The sequence below is a fragment of the Salmo salar genome, chromosome 25 (assembly GCF_965601325.2).
Source record: "Salmo salar chromosome 25, fSalSal1, whole genome shotgun sequence".
NCBI lineage: Eukaryota > Metazoa > Chordata > Actinopteri > Salmoniformes > Salmonidae > Salmo > Salmo salar.
The window spans coordinates 24,744,680-24,766,661 of record NC_138315.1 but is presented as its reverse complement, the minus strand read 5'-3'; the positions used below and the strand labels follow the sequence as shown (position 1 = coordinate 24,766,661).

The 21,982-nt window shown below is 41.4% G+C and overlaps 1 protein-coding gene across 1 annotated transcript in view; it reads right to left on the bottom strand.

Moving 5' to 3' along the window:
- Positions 1–21,982, bottom strand: part of lrp1bb (low density lipoprotein receptor-related protein 1Bb) — a 319,979-nt gene that overhangs the window by 297,302 nt on the left and 695 nt on the right. Inside the window, exon 2 of the mRNA XM_082969228.1 lies at positions 18,764–18,886. Within this exon, the coding sequence (XP_082825354.1) occupies positions 18,764–18,886 (123 nt within the window). The remainder of the gene's footprint in view (positions 1–18,763; positions 18,887–21,982) is intronic.

The window sequence follows — 21,982 nt, the reverse complement described above, 5'->3', positions numbered from 1 at the left end:
GGGCTATCTTCTGTATATCAACCCTACCTTGTCATATCAACTGATTGGCTCAAATGCATTAAGAAGGAAAGAAATTCTGCAAATTAACTTTTAACAAGGCACACCTGTTAATTGAAATGCATTCCAGGTGACTACCTCATGAAGCTGGTTGAGAGAATGCCAAGAGTGTGCAAAGCTGTCATGAAGGCAAAGGGTGGCTACTTTGAAAAATCTCAAATATATTTTGATGTTTAACACTTCTTTGTTAACTACATGATTTCATATGTGTTATTTTATAGATTTGATGTCTTCACTATTATTCTACAATGTAGAAAATAGTGAAAATAAAGAAAACCCTGGAATGAGTTGGTGTGTCCAAACTTTTGACTGGTACTGTATATCCATAAAAATGATGCGGATTCATGATTTCGACTGGCTGAGAAAAGCTGCCTACCTGTCTCTCATCCCGACTCCCGACACATTCATTAATATCGGACAGCTGGAGATTACATTTGAATATTGAAACAATGTTGCAAATGTCAGAGAGACAGACAGCAAGGTTTAAACAAATCTCCCCTGTTGAAAACTAAATGTTAGTCTAAAAGAAACGTGAGCTAATGTCTACGTGCTTTTATAGGTGGAGATGAAGATTATAAATTGCCTGGCTGGGTTGACAAGACAGTGGATTGTGCAGTAAATAGGCATTTTAATGTCATAGATTTAGCCGGTGGTAAATTGTGGAATAGACACCGGCTGGAATGTGGTTTTAACCAATCAGCATTCAGGATTAGAGCCACTCGTTGTATAATATCATGATACTCAGTACCAAAACGATACTCAATACCAAAATAAGACCACAGAGGGAAAAAAAGAAAGTTATTAGCTGAAGTCACAGAATAACCACTGGGCTTTATTTTTAAACATTTGTCACGACTTCCGCCAAAGTCGGCTCCTCTCCTTGTTCGGGCGGCGTTCGGCGGTCGACGTCACCGGCTTTCTAGCCATCGCCGCTCCATTGTTCCATTTGTTTTGTCTTATTCCCTGCACACCTGGTTTTCATTCCCTAATCACACTGCATGTATTTATTCCTCTGTTGCCCTCCATGTCTTGTGTGAAATTGTATTTGTTACGTGTTTCGTGTGTACGCGCCAGGCTGGGTTTTTTCCTGTTATTTCCGTGGTATTTCACGAAGGTTGTTTATTGTATATTTGCTCATTGTTTGTGACTGTTTCACGCCTTACACTTTATCCTTTGGCTAGAGGTTTTGACGCAGTGGCGTCTGTCTGTTTGATTGCCTCTGCCCAAATAAAGTGTGCGCCTGTTTACAACTCTCTGCTCTCCTGCATCTGTCTTAACCACCAGTAGCGCTCACCGTGACAACATTAACAATGTGTGTATTACTGGTAGAACAACTAAAATAACAAATAGAATAGCTTCTATTCTATATTCAATTTCTTGCAACAAAAAAACATATTTATTAAATAAATAACTGAAAAATATCTTTAATTTTCCTTATGCAAACCATATCTCAGACTCAGAGCATACAAATTATTTTACAATTACATCTAAACTGTTTTATGATGTAATTGATACATTTTCTCATCTATGGCCCTAATATTGGGTCAATTTACATTTATTAGTAATGTAATGTATTAAATGAATAGTTTAGTTCCAAAACAACATAAAAACACTTTGAAGCTCATTTCTGAAGTTCCCAGAGTGCATTTCTTCTCCCAGGGTGCAATGTTACACCCAGGGCTGCTGTTGGCAAGCCCAGACAAAACGGGAAGTTGTCTTAATCTATTGCTGTCATAGGGAAGTTATGAGTACATTTCACATTACTTTTGGATGGTAATCATATTATAATGATCACATGAATGTCATGCTGTATATATGTTCATGTCATTCTCACTCAAAAATAATTCAAATTTAGTTGCTAGTAGAATAACATTAAAATGCAAATGTCATGTGTAAAATACTTTTTATGTTGTTTTGGAACTAAACCTCCCTTGCACTGCACTGCTTTTTAACACCTTTTGTTAAGTTGTTTCGGTGGGCTGGCCCTCATCATCTGCTCTGTAAGAAAAGTATTGCAATAGTTTGCTTCTGGAGACAGTTTTGTCAACAAGCTGCGGGCGTATGATGTTTTCGATAGAAGAAGCCATGCATTCTGCATTTTCTCTCTTTTACATGCTTCTCAAAAGTGGCTTGTGCTGTGTCAGCTGTATGCATAAGCGCAAGTAGGCTGGCTAGTTTACTACTGCCCTTTGAGAAGATTCAGACAATTTTTTTAGACAGACTCGATCCTCTCAATCCGTCCGACGTGAGACTCATTTGACAGAAGTACCAAAAGTAACACAAATTCTAGTATAAAACTGTTTTTCCTGTTCTAGTATTGAAAAAGTACAAAACTTTCAGTATAACGTGCATCACTACTCTCTTCTCAAGTAACCTTTTCTCCCCCAGTGAACTTCAGGTCATTGACATTTTAAATGCTACTCTCAGCCAGAAGGAGGTTCTGCTCTGTATTTTCCTGACCTTGTGACAGCGGAGACAAATTGTTCCGATGACATATAAGAGCCAAGGTTCCATTTCATGGTTTCATGGTTACCCGTGCACCTACAGTAGACACTGCACATCCCAATATCATTTCATTTTCTCTACCTGACTCATCAGAGAATACCTGGCACAGGCTTTACGGCAGTGGCAGGTTTCTCCATAGCGATAACTGGACCACCAATGTCTGATTCACACCATAGGTCTGACCCGAATAAAACTGTGTTGGCTTGGATATTTTCTTTTCAATTTGGTCCTATGGTGTGAATCAGGCACTAATGTGTTTGGGCAGAATATGTGGGTATACAGAGTTGTATCCTGCCCTGGCCTCACTTTGGAGATCCCCTGAATGGTAACTACATCTCATTAGTTGTTGTTTGTTTGGTTGTTCTTTGTGTTTAGTCTCTTTGTGAATGTCCCCTTCTTCTCCCACACTGTGCTCCTGGTTTAAGGGCAGAAGACCGTTCAGAGTGTGGGTGGGCCAGTGATTCACTTTAACTCACTTCTCAGAAAAATATAACATTTGCCATAAACAGTACCAGTCAAAAGTTGACACACCTACTGATTCAAGGGTTTTTCTTTATTTTTACTATTTTCTACATTGTAAAATAATAGTGAAGACATCAAAACTATGAAATAACACATATGTAATAAAAAATGTGTTAAACAAATCAGAATATATTTTATATTTAAGATTCTTCAAAGTAGCCACCCTTTGCCTTGATGACAGCTTTGCACACTCTTAGCATTCTCTCAACCAGCTTCATGTCACCTGGAATGCATTTCAATTAACAGGTGTGCCTTGTTACATTTGTGGAATGTCTTCCTTCTTCATGCGTTTGAGACAATCAGTTGTGCTGTGACAAGGTAGGGGTGGTATACAGAAGAAAGCTCTATTTGGTAAAAGACCAAGTCCATATTATGGCAATAACAGCTCAAATAAGAGAAAGGACAGTCCATCATTACTTTAAAATGTGTCACGGCTGTCAGAATGATCGGACAAACGCGCAGCATGGTTGTAGTTCCACATCATTTTATTTATAGTGAAATGTTGCAATACACCAAATACTGAAATACAAAAACAACAAACCGTGACGCAGAGAGGAAAACACAATACTCAAAATGAACAACTCACAAACCCAAAAGGAAAAACCCCCTACTTAAATATGATCTCCAATCAGAGGCAACGAGGACCAGCTGCCTCCAATTGGAGATCAACCCAAACAAAACCCAACATAGAAATAGAAAACCAGAAAACCAACCAAACACCCCCTGTCATGCCCTGACCTATCTACTATAGAAAATTACCACTTACAAGGGTCAGGACGTGACAACATGAAGGTCAGTCAATGCGGAAAATTTCAAGAACTTTGAAAGTCTCTTCAAGTGTAGTCACAAAAACCATTAAGAGCTATGATGAAACTGGCTCTCATGAGGACCGCCGCAGGAAAGGAAGATCCAGAGTTACCTCTGCTGCAGAGGATAAGTTCATTAGAGTTACCAGCCTCAGAAATTGCAGCCCAAATAAATGCTTCACAGAGTTCAAGTAACAGACATCTCAACAACTGTTCAGAGGAGATTGCGTGAATCAGGCCTTCATGGTCGAATTGCTGCAAAGAAACCACTACTAAAGGACACCAATAATAAGAAGAGACTTGCTTTGGCCAAGAAACACGAGCAATGGATATTAGACCGGTGGAAATCTGTCCTTTGGTCTCATGAGTCCAAATTTGAGATTTTTTGGTGTCTTTGTGAGACGCAGATTAGGTGAACGGATGATCTCGGCATGTGTGGTTCCCACCGTGAAGCATGGATGAGGAGGTGTGATGTTGTGGGGGTGCTTTCCTGGTGACACTATCAGTGATTTATTTAGAATTCAAGGCACACTTAACCAGCATGGCTACCACAGCATTCTACAGCGATCCGCCATCCCATCTGGTTTGCGCTTAGTGGGACTATCATTTGTTTTTCAACAGGACAATGACCCAACACACCTCCAGGCTGTGTAAGAGCTATTTGACCAAGGAGAGTGATGGAGTGCTGCATCAGATGACCTGGCCTCCACAATCACCCGACCTCAACCCATTTGAGATGGTTTGGGATGTGTTTGACTGCAGAGTGAAGGAAAAGCAGCCAATAAGTGCTGAGTATATGTTGGAACTCCTTCAAGACTGATGGAAAATCATTCCTCATGAAGCTGGTTGAGAGAATGCCAAGAGTATGCAAAGCTGTCATCAAGGCAATGGGTGGCTACTTTGAAGATCCTCAAATATAAAATATATTTGGATTTGGGTTAATACATGATTCCATATGTGTTATTTCAAAGCTTTGATGTCTTCACTATTATTATTCAATGTATTAAATAGTAAAAATAAAGAAAAACCCTTGAATGAGTTGGTGTGTCCATACTTTTGATTGGTCCTGTATATTGTACTGTGAAAGTTTGGGTTTGGATCAGGAATAATCAGTTTGTATTCTCTCTGAGAGACAGTGGCATTCACATTGACAACCCTGTGAATGTATCTTTTAATGTCAACAAAATGAGCTGCAAGGCTTTTGGTCCATTTGTCATCTCCTCGAGTCTCCTCAACATTACTATAAATGTAGAGATTATTTGTTTTCCATTGGATGTAAACAGATATCTAGGATTCATTGTATCTATATAATAATTATCACGTGTTGATAGTTTGGGTATCTGTTGATAGTTTGAGCATAGTTTGACTATCCAAATAGTGTGACGGAAAACTGATATGTTTCTGAAACAGCCAAGCCCACTGAGCACTCTTGTGCAGTGACCACACGTCCATTGTAAATCACATAGAGAATTGAATTATGCACATTTGTGAGAGAGAGTAGAGTAATGTCATCAACATGCAATGAAATAGAGTCTATTACTTCAGTAGACAAACATTATACTGAACTTGCGTGTGTTAATATATCAAATTCAAAACCACTCACTGTACAATAAAATAACCATACATCAGCCTCCAGCAGTGATGACTGTGGCTGGAGCCAATTCACAACAACTTGCGATTTAGAAAAAAAATTGACAAAAAACCATAGCACGGTAACCAGAAAAAAGCCAAATAAATATAACGTGAGAAATAGTAGCATAATTCCTTGTTTAGGGGTGTTTTCTAGCAAGACTATCATTATGCAAATGCACACATCTAATTGTTTAGGGGGAGGGGGGCACTTCAAATGAATAATACATTATTGTCCAATTGGCAACAACCAATCTTGTCTGCAAACAATTTGTTTTGAATACATTGTGTAGTATTTGTTTCATGCCCATCGGGCCATTATATGGGCAGTGGGGGGGGGGGGATTACAGAATGTGCAGTCTATCAATGTTCCGTTAATAAATACTATTGGCACAATCATGCACTATACTGTGGTTGTGTGACTTATAAAACAGAACACATGTAAGCCGCCAAATTGTAACTCAATGAGCAATCAAGTAAAAGTAATTGTATATTGCAGCCCTGTGTGGGGTGGGGTATACATTTTAACATAAACAGTAGGCTACAGTTGAACTCAATAACAGCTGGCTACAATCCAGCTTCCTGTAAGATAATTATCTGATTCTGACCAATGTTTTTATGTTGCCTATAATGAATGGTGTAGTAGTGGCCCTACTTACATAATCTAACTGTGCTTACAATAATGAAAAACAAACCAGAATGGGAATTATTGATTTATGCTTATTACAATTTATTCAAAAGCCCAGAAGCTCAAAATGCATTTAACCATATTGTATTACTGAATAGAATATTCTTACAGGGTATCATTTCATTCTCTTGGTGACTTTTTAGGTGGCATAGCCCTTATGTGTCATCTGTGTTTGTTCTGACTCAAAGCACACTGGTGCGCTGCAACACTAACTCCTCTGTCGAAACAGCAGGAGGCTAATGTAGGCTTTAGTACTTTGATGTCACCCCATGGTTCCATGACAGCCACCCTGACAGGTTATAAAATATGCTCCTTTTTAAGGGCTCCAGGTAACAAGCTAGAGATGTTGTCCTTTATAATATAATTAGAGGGATAAAGAAAAGAGAAAAATAGTAACTGTTGAAGCAGATGTTGGAAGAGAGGAGCCAAGGAGATGCAATGTAGAACAGTACTATCCTACATTAGCCATGGATGAAACACAATGGGAACTGGAGTGACAGTGGGAATAGGACTCAAACCATTTGAAATGCTCTAAACATAACCTGCCAAGTTGCTGAGCTAGCTGCAATGCAGCATGGTAAAAAAACATTCTGAGCAAAGGCTATTAGAAGGGCAGATATGTCACCTCTAGAGGCCACCATGAACATGCACACGCACACACACACGCACACGCGCGCGCGCGCGCGCGCGCGCACGCACACACACACACACACACACACACACACACACACACACACACACACACACACACACACACACACACACACACACACACACACACACACACACACACACACACACACACACACACACACACACACACACACACACACACACACACACACACACACACACACACACACACTGTTTTGAAAACCTCATCGTTGGTGCGTCTGTTTCTGTGCTCCCCATAAGCAGATGGCAGCAGCCTCAGGAAGTATATGAGCCCTGCTCCAAATGGGGAGAGACTGCCACTAAATTAAAAGGCTGATTTCCAAAGCCCTCTGCCTCACAACACAACCCTCTCCTCTGGATGGGAAATTATGAGTTTAGATCATAAACGAACAGGATGCACATGACAGGCTAAAGACAAGACACTGACGGCAGCATTGTGAACATTATGAACAGCACTCGGATGCTAATGAGGTGTAAATGACTTTGGGCTCTGTTGATCTGTATCACACAGGCTTCCTGGTGTAGGGACAACAATCTAAACACCAGATCCATTTACTTACTGCTTAACCGATGACACTCCAATCACACACAAACTAATGAAGTGACAGAGCTGTCAGAATATGAACTGGAACAGCTTTAATACCTGAAACACGTCTCCCTCCTCCCCTCATCGAAGGGAAATGTAAGATGAAAAAGCAGCTTAAGCATGCACATTACAAGGACATATGTATACTCAATTAAAACAGCATATCCTTGAAAAGTGCTGTCCATTTTCACTGCAGATCGAGACTGTACGTGTTAGAATACAGAACACAAAAGAGCTGATGAGTAGACTGTGTCTGTGTCCCAAATGGCACCATATTCCCTACGGGACCTTGTCAAAAGTAATGCACTACATAGGGAATAGGGTGCCATTTGGGACACATGCTATGTGTTTCAGATTTTCCAATGAGTCAACAGGGGCTTTGTGTCTAGGCTGCAGGACAGCCAGGGGAGGTAAACATTACATAATGCAGAAGTCCTGGTCTGTCCTTCAGCTCAATAACAAGGTGCTATGCTACATTACCCCCTAAACCTCTGTCCTACTGCTGCCAACTCTCTCAGGGAATGGACACATTTACAATATATTTATTTCAATATGGCCAGAGACAGAAAAAAACACCCTGATACATTATACAGTAGGCTCAGACTGCTACCACGATGTTACCTGGCATTCCCCTATTTCCATTTAAAATGTTGTATTTCTAAGCCCATGCCTGAATGTTTTTGAACCTGAAATTGAGGCTACTTTCATCATCAGAGATGATTATTGCTAGTTCAACAGTGTTGTATGCAATTAGAAGTACATCCACAAAATACAATTATTACTACAAAGTAAAGCTAAGATGATTTGACAGAAATGTGGCCAGGGCCATTTGTTCTGAGTGGACTGCAGCACAAATGAAACAAAAGTCAATTATTACAAGTCATGACCTATTCAAAAGTACCATAGTGCATTAAGCAAACTGCAATCATCTCCTAATCGCAGACCTATCCTTTTGCTACCACAATGGATTTCTATTATTTTTCAGAGGATACTTATGTAAAGAGAAAATCCAGACAGTTTACACTGTACAGGATGTAGCTGTGATATCCCTCTCCCCCTGAAAGCTTTGTACTGCACTAACTTTGACCAGGACCCATAGGGCTCTACTCAAAAGTAGTGAACTATATAGGGAATAGGGTGCAATTTGGGATGCATCCTAAGTCATCAAACACAAACTCAGCAGTCCTCCATGACCACGTTTAAGGCAGCTACTGACCCTTTTCAGGCTCATCTGATCTTCTGGGCATGAAAATTCCATCAGATGATTCACTACAGACTGACTACTTCTCTATCTTTCAACATTAAAACAACAAATCTGTCTGTCGTGGTGGCACCAGGACAAGTTGAACAAATGATTGAAAGCGAAATGAATTGCTGTATGCTGCATTTCAGTTCATACATTACACAGCAGGCCTACTATATCCAATGGCAGTACCTTTTGTACACTAACGGCTTAGGCCTTTTTATTCCATTAAGAGGGAGCGTTTTATGAAAAATAGTGTTAAATTAGAGGAGACTGGAGGACATTATAACTGCACTCCCACTTATTAATAATCTCTTCATATATGCAGTAAACAATGCATATCATTTCAAACAGACAGACGTGGCACTCAGATATACCTACAGTACGTGTCAGCTAAGTTATGCTAATATGATTAAGCTACTGTACGCCTATTTCTACCGCTTAGTCATCATATAAATTATGCACTGGAATGATTTTAGAACTGAGGATATTCCACTTATTAATATCGTCTTCATATACAAAGAATAACAACAACTGGTATCATTCCAGACACCAGAAAGAACAATATGCGGTATCTGTCCTAAATTATCTAATGTGATTAAATTAAGCTACTATATGTATACCAGTAGCAAGGGAAAACGACTGCAGCATCTCATTGAAGCCACGGAGTTCAAGGCTGACCGAGGTACTGCAGGCATTGTTTGCTGAAAACAAGATCCCTACAGTATGTCCTACCCTACCTCTTTCAGGTAATAAATTCTAACTTATAGCCTCTGTCTCTTGTGCAATATGCAAGTACCTGTGCTCCGCTGGCCTTTCCTTAAAAAACGTTCCTAAGCTCTTGGAGTCCCATGTAGGAAAAGCTAGACTAGAATAGCTTGCTGGACATTTATATTACTTTTTTAGCTGAATGTTAAATACAGCAGCTATCACATTTCAGGTAAGACCCAAATGCACACTGTACTGAAGTAACAATGTACACTGCTCAAAAAAATAAAGGGAACACTTAAACAACACAATGTAACTCCAAGTCAATCACACTTCTGTGAAATCAAACTGTCCACTTAGGAAGCAACACTGATTGACAATACATTTCACATGCTGTTGTGAAAATGGAATAGACAACAGGTGGAAATTATAGGCAATTAGCAAGACACCCCCAATAAAGGAGTGGTTCTGCAGGTGGTGACCACAGACCACTTCTCAGTTCCTATGCTTCCTGGCTGATGTTTTGGTCACTTTTGAATGCTGGCGGTGCTGTCACTCTAGTGGTAGCATGAGACGGAGTCTACAACCCACACAAGTGGCTCAGGTAGTGCAGCTCATCCAGGATGGCACATCAATGTGAGCTGTGGCAAGAAGGTTTGCTGTGTCTGTCAGCGTAGTGTCCAGAGCATGGAGGCGCTACCAGGAGACAGGCCAGTACATCAGGAGATGTGGAGGAGGCCGTAGGAGGGCAACAACCCAGCAGCAGGACCGCTACCTCCGCCTTTGTGCAAGGAGGAGCAGGAGGAGCACTGCCAGAGACCTGCAAAATGACCTCCAGCAGGCCACAAATGTGCATGTGTCTGCTCAAACGGTCAGAAACAGACTCCATGAGGGTGGTATGAGGGCCCGACGTCCACAGGTGCAGGACGTTTGGCATTTTCCAGAGAACCAAGATTGGCAAATTCGCCACTGGCGCCCTGTGCTCTTCACAGATGAAAGCAGGTTCATACTGAGCACATGTGACAGACGTGACAGAGTCTGGAGACGCCGTGGAGAACGTTCTGCTGCCTGCAACATCCTCCAGCATGACCGGTTTGGCGGTGGGTCAGTCATGGTGTGGGGTGGCATTTCTTTGGGGGGCCGCACAGCCCTCCATGTGCTCGCCAGAGGTAGCCTGACTGCCATTAGGTACCGAGATGAGATCCTCAGACCCCTTGTGAGACCATATGCTGGTGCGGTTGGCCCTGGGTTCCTCCTAATGCAAGACAATGCTAGACCTCATGTGGCTGGAGTGTGTCAGCAGTTCCTGCAAGAGGAAGGCATTGATGCTATGAACTGGCCCGCCTGTTCCCCAGACCTGAGCCTCATTTTGACTTGTTTTAAGGACATTACATCAAAGTTGGATCAGCCTGTAGTGTGGTTTTCCACTTTAATTTTGAGTGTGACTCCAAATCCAGACCTCCATGGGTTGATAAATTGGATTTCCATTGATTCTTTTTGTGTGGTTTTGTTGTCAGCACATTCAACTATGTAAGGAAAAAGTTTTTAATAAGATTATTTCATTCATTCAGATCTAGGATGTGTTATTTTAGTGTTCCCTTTATTTTTTTGAGCAGTGTATATTACAGCAACAGGGACAGGCAAACAACAGGTCAAGGCAGGCAATCCATAGTAGTGGGAGAATCCAGAGTAGTAGGACAAAGGTACAGGACTGCAGGCAGGCTCAGGGTCAGGAATATCAATAGACAGGAACAGAGGGAAAACCGGCTAAGAGGGACAACCGCTGGTAGGCTTGACGAAACAAAACGAATTGGCAACAGACAAACAGATAACACAGGTATAAGTACCCAGGGGATAATGGGGAAAATAGGCGACACCTGGAGGGGGGTGGAGACAAGGACAGGTGAAACAGATTTTGGCGTGACAGCAGCCAATAGAACTCACGGGTAGTTTGAAAGAAGAGTGAACATGCGACAGCAGTAGGCTAAAGCAGTTATTTATTCAGACCCATAACCATTCAATCTTTGTGAAGAGAAGTGAAAGCCTTCTGCATATACCTAAAGTCCTATATTATTCAAGGATGTCATTAGAATGATTAAGAACAACAAAACTTATTTAATTTAACTGTTGAAAGTGAGGAAGGAATGAAGCGACAATAGAGAGAGAAAGAGGAGGCACTCTAATAACATTACAGGAAATATTATGAAAGGTATATACAGTTGAAGTCGGAAGTTTACATACACTTATGTTGGAGTCATTAAAACTCGTTTTCAACCACTCCACACATTTCTTGTTAACAAACTATACCTTTGGCAAGTCTATTAGGACATCTACTTTCTGCATGACACAAGTAATTTTTCCAACAATTGTTTACAGACAGATTATTTCACTCATAATTCACTGTATCACAATTATAGTGGGTCAGAAGTTTACATACACTAAGTTGACTGTGCCTTTAAACAGCTTGGAAAATTCCAGAAAATGATGTCATGGCTTTAGAAGCTTCTGATAGGCTAATTGACATCATTTGAGTCAATTGGCGGTGTACCTGTGGATGTATTTCAAGGCCTACCTTCAAACTCAGTGCCTCTTTGCTTGACATCATGGGAAAATCAAAAGAAATCAGCCAATTGAAGACCCCCACAAGTCTGGTTAATCCTTGGGAGCAATTTCCAAATGCCTGAAGAACCACGTTCATCTGTAAAAACAATAGTAGGCAAGTATAAACACCGTGGGACCATGCAGCCATCATACCGCTCAGGAAGGAGACGCGTTCTGTCTCCTAGAGATGAACGTACATTGGTGCGAAAAGTGCAAATCAATCCCAGAACAACAGCAAAGGACCTTCGATAGGATGACACCGACAGAGACGGCCGCCTCGCTTCGCGTTCTTAAGGAACTATGCAGTATTTCGTTTTTTTACGTATTATTTCGTACACTGTTACCCCAGGAAATCTTAAGTCTTATTACATACAGCCGGGAAGAACTATTGGATATAAGAGCAACATCAACTTACCAACATTATGACCAGGAATATGACTTTCCCGAAGCGGATCCTCTGTTTGGACCATCACCCAGGACAATGGATCGGATCCCAGTAGGCGACCCAAAACAACGGCACCGCAGAAGGGGCAGACGGCGCGGTCTTCTAGTCAGGCTCCGTAGACGGGCACATTGCTCACCGCTCCCAGGTATACTACTCGCCAATGTCCAGTCTCTTGACAACAAGGTAGACGAATTTCGAGCAATGGTTGCCTTCTCTGTTTCACAGAAACATGTCTCACACGGGATACGTTATCAGAGTCGGTACAGCCACCCGGACAGAAACAAACATCTCTTGAGTAAGAAGGGGGGGGTGTATGCCTTATGATTAACAAGTCGTGGTGTGATCATAACAACATACAGGAATTCCTTTTGTTCACCTGACTTAGAATTCCTAACAATCAAATGTTGACCACATTATCTACCAAGAGAATTCTCTTTGATTATAATCACAGCCATGTATATCCCCCCCAAGCAGACACCTCGACGGCCCTGAAAGAACTTCATTGGACTCTATGTAAACTGGAAACCACATATCCTGAGGCTGCATTTATTGTAGCTAGGGATTTTAACAAGGCTAATCTGAAAACAAGGCTCCCTAAATTTTATCAGCATATCGAATGCGCGATCCGGGCTGGCAAAATTCTGGATCATTGTTACTCTAACTTCCGCGATGCATACAAAGCCCTCCCTCGCCCTCCTTTTGGAAAATCTGAGCACGACTCCATTTTGTTGCTCCCAGCCTATAGACAGAAACTAAAACAGGAAACGCCCGTGCTCAGGCCTGTTCACTGCTGGCCCGACCAATCTGATTCCACACTTCAAGATTTCTTCAATCACGTGGACTGGGATATGTTCCGGATAGCCTCAGACAACAACATTGATGTATACGCTGATTCGGCGAGCGAGTTTATTAGCAAGTGCATCGGTGATGTTGTACCCACTGTGACTATTAAAACCTTCCCCAACCAGAAACCGTGGATTGATGGCAGCATTTGCGCAAAACTGAAAGTGCGAACCACTGCTTTTAATCATGACAAGACAACTGGAAACATGACCGAATACAAACAGTGTAGCTATTCCCTCCACAATGCAATCAAACAAGCTAAGCCTCAGTAGAGACAAAGTAGAGTCACAATTCAATGGCTCAGACACGAGACGTATGTGGCAGGGTCTACAGTCAATCATGGATTACAAAAAGAAAACCAGCCCCGTTGTGGACACCGACGTCTTGCTACCAGACAAACTAAACAACTTCTTTGCTCGCTTTGAGGACAATACAGTACCACTGACACGGCCCGCTACCAAAACCTGCGGGCTCCTCTTCAACGCAGCCAACGTGAGTAAAACATTTAAACGTGCTAACTCTCACAAGGCTGCCGGCCCAGACAGCATCCCTAGCCGCGTCCTCAGAGCATGCGCAGACCAGCTGGCTGGTGTGTTTACGGACATATTCAATCAATCCCGATCCCAGTCTGCTCTTCCCACATGCTTCAAGAGGGCCTCCATTGTTCCTGTTCCCAAGAAAGCGAAGGTAACTGAGCTAAATGACTATCGCCCCATAGTACTCACTTCTGTCATCATGAAGTGCTTTGAGAGACTAGTCAAGGATCATATCACCTACACCTACAACCTACCTGACACCCTAGACCCACTCCAATTTGCTTACCGCCCCAATAGGTCCACAGACAACGCAATCGCAATCACACTGTACACTGCCCTAACCCATCTGGACAAGAGGAATACCTATGTAAGAATGCTGTTCATCGATTACAGCATTTAACACCATAGTACCCTCCAAACTCGTCATTAAGCTCGAGACCCTGGGTCTCGACCCCGCCCTGTTCAACTGGGTCTTGGACTTTCTGACGGGCCGCCCCCAGGTGGTGAGGGTTAGAAAACAACATCTCCACCCCGCTGATCCTCAACACTGGGGCCCCACAAGGGTGCTTTCTCAGCCCTCTCCTGTACTCCCTGTTCACCCATGACTACGTGGCCATGCATGCCTCCAACTCAATCAACATGTTTGCAGACAACACTACAGTGGTAGGCTTGATTACCAACAACGACGAGACGGCCTACAGGGAGGAGGTGAGGGCCCTTGGAGTGTGGTGTCAGGAAAATAACCTCACACTCAACGTCAACAATTCAAAGGAGGTGATCATGGACTTCAGGAAACAGCAGAGGGAGCACCCCCCCATCCACATCGATGGGACAGCAGTGGAGAAGGCGGAAAGTTTTAAGTTTCTCGGTGTACACATCATGGAAAAACTGAAATGGTCCACCCACACAGACAGCGTGGTGAAGAAGGTGCAACAGCACCTCTTCAACCTCAGAAGGCTGAAGAAATTCGGCTTGTCACCAAAAACACTCAAAAACTTTTACAGATGCACAATCGAGAGCATCCTGTTGGGCTGTACCACCTCCTGGTACGGCAACTGCTCCTCCGCCGACAACTGTAAGGCTCTCCAGAGGGTAGTGAGGTCTGCACAATGCATCACCGGGGGCAAACTATCTGCCCTCCAGGACACCTACACCACCCAATGTCACAGGAAGGCCAAAAAGATCATCAAGGACAACAACCACCCAAACCACTGTCTGTTCACCCCGCTATCATCTAGAAGATGAGGTCAGTACAGGTGCATCAAAGCTGGGACCAAGAGACTGAAAAACAGCTTCTATCTCAAGGCCATCAGACTGTTAAACAGCCATCACTAACATTGAGTGGCTGCTGCCAACATACTGACTCAAATCTCCAGCCACTTTAATAATTCAAAATTGGATGTAATAAATGTATCACTAGTCACTTTAAACAATGCCACTTTAAAAATGATTACATACCCTACATTACTCATCTCATATGTATATACTGTACTCTATACCATCTACTGCATCCTGCCTATGCCGTTCGGCCATCGCTCATCCATATATTTATATATACATATTCTTATTCATTCCCTTATACACTTGTGTGTATAAGGTAGTTGTTGTGAAATTGTTAGATTACTTGTTAGATATTACTGCACGTTCAGAACTAGAGGCACAAGCATTTCGCTACACTCGCATTAACATCTGCTAAGCATGTGTATGTGACCAATAAAATTTGATTTGTGAAGATGTTGGAGGAAACAGGTACAAAAGTATCTATATCCACAATAAAACGAGTCCTATATTGACATAACCTGATAGGCCGCTCAGCAAGGAAGAAGCCACTGCTCCAAAACCGTCATAAAAAAGCCAGACTACGGTTTGCAACTGCACATGGGGACAAAGATCGTACTTTTTGGAGAAATGTCCTCTGGTCTGATGATGACCATCGTTATGTTTGGAGGAAAAAGGGTGAGTCTTGCAAGCCAAAGAACACCATCCCAAGCCTGAAGCACAGGGGTGGCAGCATCATGTTGTGGGGATGCTTTGCTGCAGGAGGGACTGGTGCACTTCAGAAAATAAATGGCATCATGAGGCTGGAAAATTATGTGGATATATTGAAGCAGCATCACAAGACATCAGTCAGGAAGTTAAAGCTTGGTCGCAAATGGGTCTTCCAAATGGACAACAACCCCAAGCATACTTCCAAAGTTGTGGCAAAATGGCTTAAGGACAACAAAGTCAAGGTATTGGAGTGGCCATCACAAAGCCCTGACCTCAATCCTAGAGAATATTTGTGGGCAGAACTGAAAAAGCGTGTGTGAGCAAGGAGGCCTACAAACCTGACTCAGTTACACCATCTCTGTCAGGAGGAATGGGCCAAAATTCACCCAACTTATTGTGGGAAGCTTGTGGAAGGCTACCCGAAATGTTGGACCCAAGTTAAACAATTTAAAGGCAATGCTACCAAATACTAATTGAGTGTATGTAAACTTCTGACCCACTGGGAATGTGATGAAAGAAATAAAAGCTGAAAGAAATAATTCTCTACTGTTATTCTGACATTTCATATTCTTAAAATAAAGTGGTGATCCTAACTGACCTAAGATAGGGAATATTTACTAGAATTAAATGTCAGGAATTGTGAAAAACTGAGTTTAAATGTATTTGGCTAAGGTATATGTAAACTTCCAACTTCAACTGCACGTGTCAACGTACTAATTATACAAATAGGCCCTAATACATTTGAAAATTCTAATCAAGTTCGCTAGCCTATACTTGTAACTTTGTAGGGCGCATGTGCTTTACATAAATTGCATGTTCTCTTCTGCTTTATCATGGTTTGAACGATCCGTAAATCCGTAAATCCAGTCCACATAATACAGTATAATACAAAACAGTACAGTAATACAGTTCACACTAAAAAGGATTAGCCTACTGGAACTACTATACAGTTGTTTCATTTATTTAAGAGAGCATATAGCTAGTTACATGTATGGGTTGTTATGTGTTTCTGTTGTGTGTAACGTGCAGTAGCAAATATCATATGTAATCAGTACAATCATTTGGGCTTTTATGATCTTGGGCTCATTAAATATTGTTAATGTCGTGCTTATAATATGTATTTAATCAGGCTCAGGTAGCATCATGTTTGAATTTTCATGCTGATCAAAGCTCTAATCAAATCCAGACATGTTTCTGCTTTACAATGCTTTTGAATGACCCAGGTCTGGCGGGAAATACTGGTTACCCAGGAGAAAAGTGATATATTCTCGGGATGGAACTTTTGTAAAATACAGGGAAAATATTCAACCCTAATCTACACTGATTGAAGTGTATTTAACAAGTGGCATCAATAAGGGATAATAGCTTTCAACCTCGATTCACTTGGTCAGTCTATGTCATGGAAATAGCAGGTGTTCATAATGTTTTGTACACTCAGTGTATGCAGTCATTAACCAGTAGTCAGCATATACACGCTTATGTGGTTCTAGAACAGTAGCCCTAGCCACCACAGGGCCCACAGAAGGATGTGTCTCCCAAACGCTGTTTTATTTGAACTCTTTATTACCTCTGTCGAGACTGTCTGCTTAGCTCTGAGACCTCCTGAATGGCCACTTTACAATTCACTGGCGTTCAGCCATCTCAGGAGAGTGTCCTGCTTTCCAGTTTCCCCGGTGCAGAATGGTAATGGTAGCGAGTGTCAGTTGTCTGGTCCCTGCAGGGTAAGCCATGCCATGGCTGAGCATCTAAACCAGTGGCCTACTACAGTCTTATGTTAATGGAATGCAAGGTGTGTGTGTGTATATATATGTTTGTGTGTGTGTGTCTCAGGGTAATGGACTGCAAGGCTGCTCTCCCATGTGGTGATTACACTCCACTGAGGCAGAGCCTGGGACTAGCAAATGGTACCATGACATGACCATTCCCTGGAAGATGCAGGGAGGGACACAACTACCGCATGGGGAGTGCAACTGGGAAAACTCAGGCCACAAGAAACACATCCTGAAACATATCATAAAATACAGAACTTCATCTTTGGTTGGTTAAGAAACAGCCATCAATTATACTCCATTCAACACACAGCACTAATAAAGTATTGCATGATGCCTTCACTGATAACACATAAAACATCTCCTTACAAAGGCTGTACTTTGTCTAAGAGACCACACACACACCACACCAAATGTCTGTCTGCCATTCATCTGCCGTTAAGTATCAGAACCAGAGCACTAGGTTATTGGAGCCAGAGTGCTGGTGGCCTATAAACAAGGTTTAATTTCACTGTGCTTCTCTTTGCGGGGCTCAAAGCTGATCTAATTCCTTTTTCTATCAATACATAATCCATGATAATAAGCTGCGACAAATTCCCATGATGAATATTCAGGGTTTCCCTCCACAGGCTTAGTAAATAAAATGGAGCCAACACGGTTAATCTAAATGATAATGGAATACCTGGTGAGGGGAGACTTGGCCCACTGCAACCTTGGATATACGCTACGTTTTAGCACAATATTGTACCATCTTCTCACAAATAGGAGTTCAATGGGAAGGTCTTCGCTATCAATATATAAGATTGTGGAGGGAATTGTAAACGTGGCTACAGTGATTTCTTAGCTGGTCATATTTGATAATATCATGAAATGAGCACTAGTATCAGTTTAAAGGTCTAAAATTGATATTAGGATGATGCAATACCCATTTCAAAATTTACAGAAATAATAAAGAATATGTTCAGTTAGAGGAAGGATAAAGCATGGAATAAGAAATCACAGAATGTGAAATAATATGGTTACCTTGTAGGCGGGAATGAACTGTATAGTGAATGGGTGAATGAGTGCATAAATTGATGAGTAAATTATTGAATTACATCTTTCTGGATTGAAGTATTTGGTGAATGGGGGCATGGATGAACGTGTGAATTAGTAACTTACATCTGTCCGGGGTTTCGTCCGAGGCGTCTGGACAGTCAGGCTCCCCATCACAGAGCCAGCCCTCGGGGATGCAGGTTACCTCGTCATAGCAGTGAAACTCCCCCACATCACACAGTATGGGCTCTGGATGGAGGAGAGAGAATGGAGAGAGGAGATAGAGATGTCATGGATGGGATGGATGGTTTGCATGTTTCAATCAAAACATGCACCTGTAGTAGTCAACTGGCATAAATGCCTAAAGGTTGCAGTGACTGTGTATTTACCTTGAGGCGGTTACAAAATAGTTTGGAATGAAATGAGTTGAAGGAATGAATGAGTTGATCATATGTATGATAATTGCATTATTCATGTTATGCAGATGTAGCCTATCTTAAAAAAAAAAAAACGATGGATATTGTCTTCTTTACCCAATGCCCCTCTGTGGATCAATGAAGTTTGTTCAATTCAATCACTGTCACAATAAGTAGACAATTGTTGTGAGTAAGCCATTTCCTGGGTATGCTTATCCATACAAACTCTTCTCTCTGTAGACCCACGCTTGTTTAAACTTGACAGATACAAAAGCCCACTACTTTGTGGTGGTGAAGACTTTATATTATGTCGATCACAAGGTTCTGTAGTTAATTTTTTTTAACACTGTCTGCAGTATAGAGCTCTTTCATAATGTATCATTAGGACACGCCGAGACAATTATCAATGACTTGTTTGCCAAAAAGCCTATGCCAACAAGACAAGAAACAGACACAAGTGCTGTTGGCATTGTCTGTGACTCAACCTCTTTCTCTCTACAAAGATGTAACATCCTTCACCTTTTGGCAAGCCACTACAAAACAGTCTCTACAAGTCTTGTTTCTTATCTGTCAACTCCCTTACGTTTTGTACTTTTTACTTCACCAAGGTGAAAGCCTGGTCAACTAAAAAGTCATCCCAACCTTCCAATAGCAGGGCATCTGTCAGCATGTTGACATGTTTCCCTGCCGGGAGCTGTCAGCCACTGTGTGATCTTTCAGCAGAATGACACATGCTCTGCTAAAGATTTGACACCACCTTGTTGCCCACAACTAGCTCCTCTCCTCCTCCTCTCCATCCTGAAGAGAACCAATCATTTGTTTCAAAGCTTTAATCCTCAAACGCTCTGGCGTACAAGCATACTCTATCTCTCTCTCTCATACACACTGTATTCCTAACCCTATTATCGAATGTGTGCGTGTTTGTGCATGGGGAGGATGGGGGAACAGGTTTGCAGCACATGAGTGGTGGTGATAATTCAATGCACCACTGCACTATGCCCTATAGTGCCCTCAAGCAAATTCAGTACCGGGGGAGGAATACGAAAAGGTCAACCATCTAATTTTCCCCCCTTTTTCTTCAATCTAATTCCACCGCTGCCATCTATCTGAAAACCTCCCCAGTTTGATTCAAGGTCTTTTTTTAAATATTGAATGCTTTTATGTTTGAAAAAGTGATTATTTTAAAGATGGAGCATGTTGATGATATTGCAAACCACTGAGTTCCTCTTGACTCAAATTCATGTAGGTAGGGGAAAAAAATAGGCTATTGAAGATTATGATTACAAATAAATCTAATTCGACTATTGCAAGATCTAGATCTTTATATACAAAGATGAATGTTAAGAGAGCTATTCCTGTTGGGGTGGCAGGTAGCCTAGTGGTTAGAGTGTTGTGCCAGTAACCAAAAGGTTCCTGGATCAAATCCCCAAGCTGACAAGTTAAAAATCTTTTGTTTTACCCCTGAACAAGGCAGTTAACCCACTGTTCCCTGGTAGGCTGTCATTGTAAGTAATAATTTGTTCTTAACTGATTTGCCTAGTTAAAAAGTTTTTACAAAATTAAATAAACCCCAGTGAGTATGATAAAACAAAATGTTAATAAGATACATTTATAATAGTAGTCCTTCCTTGCAATAAAAATTAAGCACAGAGCCATAAAGCAAAGTGGCATAGTGCTCAACTTCATAACAAATAGTAATATTTGTGTCACTATAATAAGATACATTCTAACAAGAGATCCAAGCTAGAGCTATAGGGAGTTGTGTACTGCTATAAAATAGATAATTCCCTCTAAGTACTCTGGCCTGAAATTGACCTCCTCAACACATGCCTTCCTTAAATCTTGATTCTGATAGGAAGCATTTGATATTGGTAGCTTAGAAAGATAGTCTCTGTGTGTGTGTGTGTGTGTGTGTGTGTGTGTGTGTGTGTGTGTGTGTGTGTGTGTGTGTGTGTGTGTGTGTGTGTGTGTGTGTGTGTGTGTGTGTCCTATACTGGGAGATTAGGTTGTTTACAGTATGTAAATGCATTTTAAAATGCTAACAAGGTGTTGTACATAATCTTATAAAATGCGAGATAAGCTTATAAAATGAGTCATATTACCAGATACAGTAGATAGATGGGAGAAAACAATGTAGTGTACTTAGCTCGTTATTGTGCAATGGTTTCTGTTACCAGAGGCTTATTAGAAGTGTCCCCTCAAGGGTGACAGTATTGCATAGCTCATTGTCATGGCTTTGGTTCATTTTACAGGAGAGAGGAAATGGGGTAATGTTTCACAGCTGGTACATATTTTTGCCATTTCTCTACACATGCAAAGTATGAATTGTTTGCTTCAAATGTTATTAACTCTTGCTAACCTATGACTATGCTATCACTAATAACTTCAAACATTACGCTATCATTAAAAATAACAAATGCCAGTCTTGGGGGGGGTTACATAATTTGGTTTCATCTGTTTTAGGGGAGCTTTCAAAGTTTATTGTAAACGCAAATGTTTATGCTAATAAGGAATTTATTTTTACTAGTGTGAGAATTATTGGCAATTGATATGTAAATTGTGTAATAGTATTGCCTTTCAAGCGTGATGATCACTGTTCATTAAGAATTTAGGCCTATTGTTTGAAGGTGTAAATGGTTTGTGCTAGGTTAAGGCATGTCTTTTTTTTCTTTAGTAAAATGTATGAGCTTGTTCAACATGAGCTTCAGCATAGTGGTTACACATCAGGTAATGATATTCCACAAAATACAGGTGAATAGTATATGTGTGATGACAGCTGCTTTTACAAAGATTATTGTCTTGTACATACACTTTAGTCAATACAAAAAATTGCTTGCATTTCCCTAATCGGTGCTCTGTGACTTGCTATAAAATCCTTGCATTTTTGAGTGGGAAAACTATTGGTATGTAGAATGAGTAAACAAAAAGG